The 7054-nt window shown below is 37.9% G+C and overlaps 1 protein-coding gene across 1 annotated transcript; it reads right to left on the bottom strand.

Moving 5' to 3' along the window:
* Nucleotides 1–4491: 4491 nt before the first annotated feature.
* Nucleotides 4492–6432, bottom strand: LOC130014025 (uncharacterized). The gene is made up of 3 exons (XM_056102811.1): nt 6238–6432; nt 5356–5460; nt 4492–4596 (listed from the first exon to the last, which is right to left on the bottom strand). Exons 1-3 carry the CDS (start codon nt 6430–6432, stop codon nt 4492–4494), a joined length of 405 nt encoding a protein of 134 aa, XP_055958786.1.
* Between the last annotated feature and the right edge of the window lie 622 nt (nt 6433–7054).

Below are 7054 nucleotides of genomic sequence, written 5' to 3'. Positions count from 1 at the left end.
CTATATATTAGTTGGGGGTCCGATTTATAGGAAGTTATAAGTTGTTTAATTGTTGCTGTTATGCATTTGCTCCTGAAATAAAGTGTTGAAGATCCATTCCAAGAATCTGTATTCATTTCTGATCCTAAGAGAACAATATGTCATCCTGCCAATTGCCATGATATAGGTTGCAGCTATGCAAGATGTTTCAAGTTTTAGTGCCAAAAGCACCAGCAATCAAGACTCAAGATCACAGATATGCAGATCCACCCGTACAAGTGTCCGAAAAAGTCCTTAGACATTTTAGGCCTTACAGTAGGAATCATTTGTACAGAAATAGAAACTATTTTCGTGAAACTAGTTATAGATTATGTTATTTTGATTAATGGAAAAATAAGGATTTTCATTGTATTAATGATTAAAACATGGGGACATGTTTTTGTTTGGAGTAAGGTGGATACACATGACTAATTATAGGTCATATGTTATTTTATTAATGTTTAATTATATTTTTAATTTCAGATCTATATTTTAATATTCATTAATGCTTGGTGAATCATTAGAAGCAGGCGACAATTAATTTGTCACTCGATATAAATTTGTCACTGTTGGGCTAATGAAGACGGACATACGCCATACAGTGTGCTATGAGGGAAATTTTGCCTGGACAGCGCACTACGGCCTACTCTTATATTGAATTCCAACTGTCAAGGAATCTTTTACGTTCACTCCAATGTGTACATAGGACCTCGGTTTTTCATCTCATCCGAACGATAACACAGCTAACCTTGTCAGGCCCTCTGTCTTGCATCACTGACAAAGGGGAATCACGCCGGAAAAACTGGATGAACACTTTCGGCCAATGCAGGGATCGAACACCTACATGTAACCTCCAGACTAGCGAGCCAGCGTCTTAACCACTTAACCACCGTAAACTCCCGCTACTTAATGAAGTGAAATGGAGTTTAACATCCTGCTGTTGTGCACCGACTGGGCTAATGAAGACGGGCATGCGCCATACAGTGTGCTACAAAGAAATTTTGCCCCGACAGAAGCGCTACAGCCTACTCTTATATATTGAATTCCAACTGCCAAGGGATCTTTTACATGTATGCCAATGTGTACATGGAACCTCGGTTTTTCTTCCCATCCGAAAGACCAGACAGCTGTCCTTTTTGTCACACCATCCGTCCTGCCCTACGGACCTGGATAAAATCCTGAGGAACTGTCTCGGCCAATACCGAGAACGAACCTGCGACCTCCAGGCTAGCAAACCAGCGCCTTACTCACTTAGCCACCGTTGCTCCAGGCTACTTATTGTTATCTTAGTTCAGTCCTATTAGTGCTTTACAGTGCTTGGTTAGTCATTAGAAGCAGACAGCAATTAATTTGTCAGTCGATTTAAATTATGACAGACTTGTAACTAAAGTGGTTGATCTGTTAAGTTTCTTTTACTATTGTTTAAATGCCTTAATCCTTCAATAATTATATGTTTATGTCAACACTTTCATAGTAACTAATTTATATAAAAAGACAAATGTATGTAAGATGAATTATAGTTGGAGAGACCAGCTTAGGGAACCTATATACTAGTTGGAGGACCGATTTATAGGAAGTTATAAGTTGTTTACTTGTTGCTGTTATTTATTTGCTCTTGAAATAAAGTGTTGAAGATCTATTCGAAGAATCTGTATTTATTTCCGATACTTAGAGAACACACTCGACGAGATACATTCCCTGAAAGTCGAACCGTGTTATGAGCATGAAAGGGTTACTCAATGAAATGAAATGGGCTTTAATTTTAACGTCCTACTGTTGTGCACCGAATGGGCTAATAAAGTCGGGCATACGCCATACAGTGTCCTACTCTTATATATCGAATTCCAACTGGCAGGGGATCTTTTACATGCATGCCAATGTGTACATGGGACCTTGGTTTTTCATCCCATCCGAATGACTAGACAGCTGTCCTTGTTGTCAGGCCCTCCGTACTGCCCCGATGACAAGGGGAAACCACTCGGAAAATCCTGAGGCACTGTTTCGGCCAATACCAGGAACGAACCCGCGACCTCCAGGCTAGCAAGCCAGCGTCTTACTTACTTAGCCACCGTGGCTCCAGGCTACTTATTGTTATCTTAGTTCACTCCCATTAATGCTTCATAAAGTATGGTTCTCCACCATCAATTCAAGCAACTGCTTTTTTCGACTGAAATATACACTGAAATATTCGACTTGAGATCACAAAAAAACCCTGACTCGTCCAATACCCCAGCCCCCGACTACAGGCCTATGTAGGATTCTATTCACTTAGATGACGGGGCCAAAAACATTACTCTCCAGTTAAGTACATGTATCACCTAAATACCTAGATCATAAGACTACTTTTGCCCGAAAAATCTGAATTTATAGTAGTTGGGAGGGGCGGGGGGGGGGGGGGGGGTAAAGCCTCTGACTACGAGCATGATTGGGTTATTCTATATTACCTTCGTTCACTGCCACCAGTGCTTAATATTGAGCGACTGGTTTTATCGACTGGGATATTTGACTGTATTTTCGCCCGGATTATTCAAATGGTTTTATCGACTGGATTATTTGACTGGTTTTTTTTCGACTGGATTATTCAACTGGTTTTGTTGACTGAATTATTTGACTAGTTCTGTCAACTGAATTATTTGACTGATTTTATTGTCGAAAAAAGTCAAATATTTTCTTGTGGACTCATCCAGACAATAAAGCCAGTCAAATATCTCGGTCAATAAAACCAGTCAAAAAATTCAGTCGCTAAAACCAGTCGAATATCTCAGTCGTTAAAATAAGTCGAATATCTCAGTCGATAAAACCAGTCGAATATCTCAGTCGATAAAACCAGTAGAATATCTCAGTTGATAAAACAAGTCGATGCCTCAGTCGATAAAACCAGTCGAGTATTACAGTCGATAAAACCAGTTGAATATCTCAGTCGATAAAACCAGTCGAATATCACAGTCGATAAAACCTGTCACTGAACCTGATGGTGAAAAACTAAAAACAATAGGCCTACTCTGATGGGAGTAAACTAAGATAGTAAAATGTAGCACAGTTGTCTTTAGATAAATCCACACACATGGACTTCATCCCAGATTAAGTTGACAATGTGCTTTTGCCAGTTATATGATGAGAAGTTTTCTTTCCACAGCGCCCAGTCGAATATCCTAGTCGATAAAAACAGTCGCTCAATAATAAGTAGCAATGGCAGTGAACTAAGATAATATCGAGTAGTCCATTCATACCCATAGCGATGCTGTAATAGCGCCCGGGGCTTTACCCCCCCCCCCCCCCCAACTCCTCTGCCAAATAGTTTCAAGTTCGATTTATGGGGCAAAAGTGGGCTGATAATTAGGTATTTTGGGCCGGGGATAGTCGAAAAAAACAGTCAAATAATTCAGTCGAAAAAACAGGCAGATATTTCAGTCGAATAATCCAGTTGAATAATTCAGTCGCTCAATATGACGAGGAAAAACGTAAAGTTTGACTTTATTAAGCAGTGGTGGCAGTAACTAAGATTACAACATGTAGCCTACTCCTTTATAAATCCCTCCACATCGTTGTTTTTATTCCGAAGCGACTAGATACTAAGGGCCATACTATATACCGGAAAACACAGGAAAACACCGGAAAACAACCGGAAAACACGGAAAACACCATTTTATACTGAATACCGGAAAACACCGGAAAAACATTAAATACCGGAAAACATCCTAAATACCGGAAAACACCATAAATAGTAGGGCTGCAACGATACACCAGGCCACGATACGATGCGTATCACGATTCATACCCCACGATACGATTAATATCGCGATGCAGGAAGTCAATTTAAAAACTGCTGTTCAATTTTAAAAGTCTTTATTTTTTTACTTTAAACATAATATTATCACCTTTTTCAAAGGTTTGTATAATGTGTGTGATAAACCCTTTATCACATATCAATAATTATTATAATTATCAACTTGACAGGAACCCACTCTACTTTCATTCCTTCAATAGCAAAGTTCAAATCTTTCACTGTGAACATAAGGAAGGGTTAAGTAAGGCCTATTTGTATGATTTACTTTAAATGATTAAATCTACATGTTATTTATAAGCTTGCAGTAGTCTAGATCCTTAACAGCTTTACAGTACAAGAATGAATATCATAACTACACCACAGTACATGTATTTCTCCCCCTAACTTCTATCAATCAAGCAATTATCAAACATCTAATACTTTTCCTTTACACCATGTAACATAAGCATCCAAAAAGTTTTTCAAAACAATCATGTTAAAATTAGACAGTCACCCCAAATGTGATTCAAATAGGACCAATGGAATTCAGGTATATTTAATCAGCTAACGTAATTTTTCCCACATAATTCTGTGATATTTTTGTCATATTCAGCAATTAAATATCTTCTGATTTTCATGTAAATTATTGAGCATAACAAAACAAAACAATAACCCAACAAGTCAACACATTTGCTAGTTAATGAAAGTTATGATAAATTAAAGTTATTTTTCAAAAAGATGAGGATATCCACATTATCAGGGTGTAAACAATTTCTTTGAGCAGAGACTATATCTCCAGCAGTCGAAAACACTCGCTCACTAGGCACTGAGGTACCGGGAATGCCTAAGTATTTTCTCGCTTGTAAACTGAGTTGAGGAAATTGAGATTCATTAGCTGCCCACCACAATAAAGGGCTAGAGTCCAATGGTGTTTTGATGCCTTCCTGATAGGTTTTTATTTCATGCTGCAGATCATCTAACTGACTAGTGCTCGTAGTAGATTTGGAAAAAGTATCTCCAAGTAATTCTTCAAGAGCTGTTTTCTTTTTTGGCGGTTCTTCACTGTCTAACCCATCAGTCAACAAAGCAATGCTTTCCGTTTCATTATCATCACACACCTGCAAATATAAAAACGAAAATTTCATTAGATCACATGACCTAAAATACACTTTTCTACTGAAAGCAATTCACTTGGTGTTTTAAAAATTCTATTTAACCAGTCCAGACAGCATCCCAAACTAGGCTTACTCTTCAAGAACACTAGCTAAACTACTTTTAATTAAAGCTATTTGACATCACAAATGAAAATATTTTTAAAACTGGTACTTGTTTATTTTTAAAATCCCATTTACCTTACAATCTTTAGAGTACTGCAAACATTTTGCCATTATTCTTGAGTAAACAGCAAAATTGGTATTCTCATATTCTGAAAAAGGCAGGGATCTAAACCGAGGATCAAGTGCAGTACTTTCTTCCAGAAATTTAAGCAATCCTGGCTCTGTGTAACGTGGTTTCAAATCTTCTAAAATTGCAGACTTAACCTCTTGTAATATCTTTGTGTCAGTTTCCACAGGTTCTACAGATTCAATGATTTTTTTCTTTAATGGAAGTATTATAGAAATTGTAGGTGTTTGCTCTGAACATAACAGTGTGGTAACTGTCTGCAATGGTTTGAGAATTTCTGCTACAGTACTTTCTTCCAGAAATTTAAGCAATCCTGGCTCTGTGTAACGTGGTTTCAAATCTTCTAAAATTGCAGACTTAACCTCTTGTAATATCTTTGTGTCAGTTTCCACAGGTTCTACAGATTCAATGATTTTTTTCTTTAATGGAAGTATTATAGAAATTGTAGGTGTTTGCTCTGAACATAACAGTGTGGTAACTGTCTGCAATGGTTTGAGAATTTCTGCTACAGACTTGACATTATTGAGATCATCATCAGTGAGTGTGACAAGGTCTTTGTTCTTCTTTTTAATGTCTAAAGTTGATAACAACACTGCCTCGTGCTGTTCATAATACCGTTCTGGCATTTCATAGGTAGAATTCCACCGAGTGGAAACATCGATGATAAGACTGTGACGAGGTAACTCAAGGATTGCTTGTTTGGATTTTAAAACTTCAGCACCATAGCAACTGTGGTGAAAATAGGTGACCACCTTACGAATTTTTCCTAGAAGTCGAGATAAGGTTGTTGTTTGAAGACTTTTTTGGCAGGCTAAGTTAATCGTATGTGCAAAACATCGCACATTTGGTCCAAACCCTTTAGCATCTCTCACTGAATTAACAACATTTCGAGCATTGTCTGTAGTAACAAGTATATTTGTCCCTGGACGCGTAAGCTTCCATTCTCGTGCGCATTCTATAAGAAGGTCTGCAAGTATTCCACTTGTATGCGATTCATTCAGTACTCTAGTCTGCAGGACAAAACTCTGAATATTCCATTTGCTATCAACAAAATGGGCAGTGACAGTTATGAAACTCTGCGTGGATCTCGATGTCCAGCCATCTGTGGTGATACTAACAAAATCAGCCTCATTTAATTTTTGATTTACTATTTCCTTTGTCTGGGCGTAAATTTGAGGTATTACATTGTTGGTAAAGTGAGTTCGTGACGGGATATGATAACGTGGCTCAAGTTGATGTACCATGTTCTGAAAACCTCGATTATTCACAACACACAGTGGTCTCAGATCTAAGGCAATGAAAAGTGCAATACTGTGTGTAATTGCTAGTGCACGAGCACTATTAGGGGCTAATGGAGATTGTAAAAAGGACTGCATACGCAACTGACCAACCATTGGAACTTCACCAGGCGATTCCCTCCCAGTTTCATCTGTAGGAACAGACACAAACGTCATATTGACAGGTTTTCGTTTTGTTGTTACGTCTAGAACAGCATGGTGTCGACTTAAGTGTGTTATCATGTTTGTAGTATTCCCGTTATATTTGATTTTTTGATAACATCGTCTGCATATGGTGTTTTCTCGGTCCACTGAACGAATTCCATTATTGTCATAATTTACGGGAAATCCAAAAAACTCCCATACTTGTGACTTATACTTAGCAGAGGGATTTTCAATTTCTACATTATTTTTGTCGCCCGTACGACCTGAATTTGTTGACGAATGCATCATTATTAAAAATATTCTGTTGCTGAATCAATTCAATGGCTGGCTCGTATTGCTACAACAATTTCAGCCAATGGAAAGCTTTCTCGTTGTCAGGTCAGTCGTAGATGAGAGAATGGCAAAGAAAATAACAATACGAAAT

Source organism: Patella vulgata, chromosome 8 (genome assembly GCF_932274485.2).
Source record: "Patella vulgata chromosome 8, xgPatVulg1.2, whole genome shotgun sequence".
Taxonomy (NCBI): Eukaryota; Metazoa; Mollusca; class Gastropoda; family Patellidae; genus Patella; species Patella vulgata.
The sequence above is the reverse complement of the archived record's forward strand: the minus strand, read 5'-3'. Positions and strand labels throughout refer to the sequence as shown.

What these genes read in the sequence shown, in the direction of transcription:
- LOC130014025 (XM_056102811.1), bottom strand. Translation starts at nt 6,432, where the DNA reads ATGGTACATCAACTTGAGCCACGTTATCATATCCCGTCACGAACTCAC. An exon ending in TAACTGTCACTGCCCATTTT is followed by an intron (nt 5,461 to 6,237) that starts GTTGATAGCAAA and finishes GTAGCAGAAATT; the next exon opens with CTCAAACCATTGCAGACAGT. An exon ending in TCATTGAATCTGTAGAACCT is followed by an intron (nt 4,597 to 5,355) that starts GTGGAAACTGAC and finishes CCTAGTGAGCGA; the next exon opens with GTGTTTTCGACTGCTGGAGA.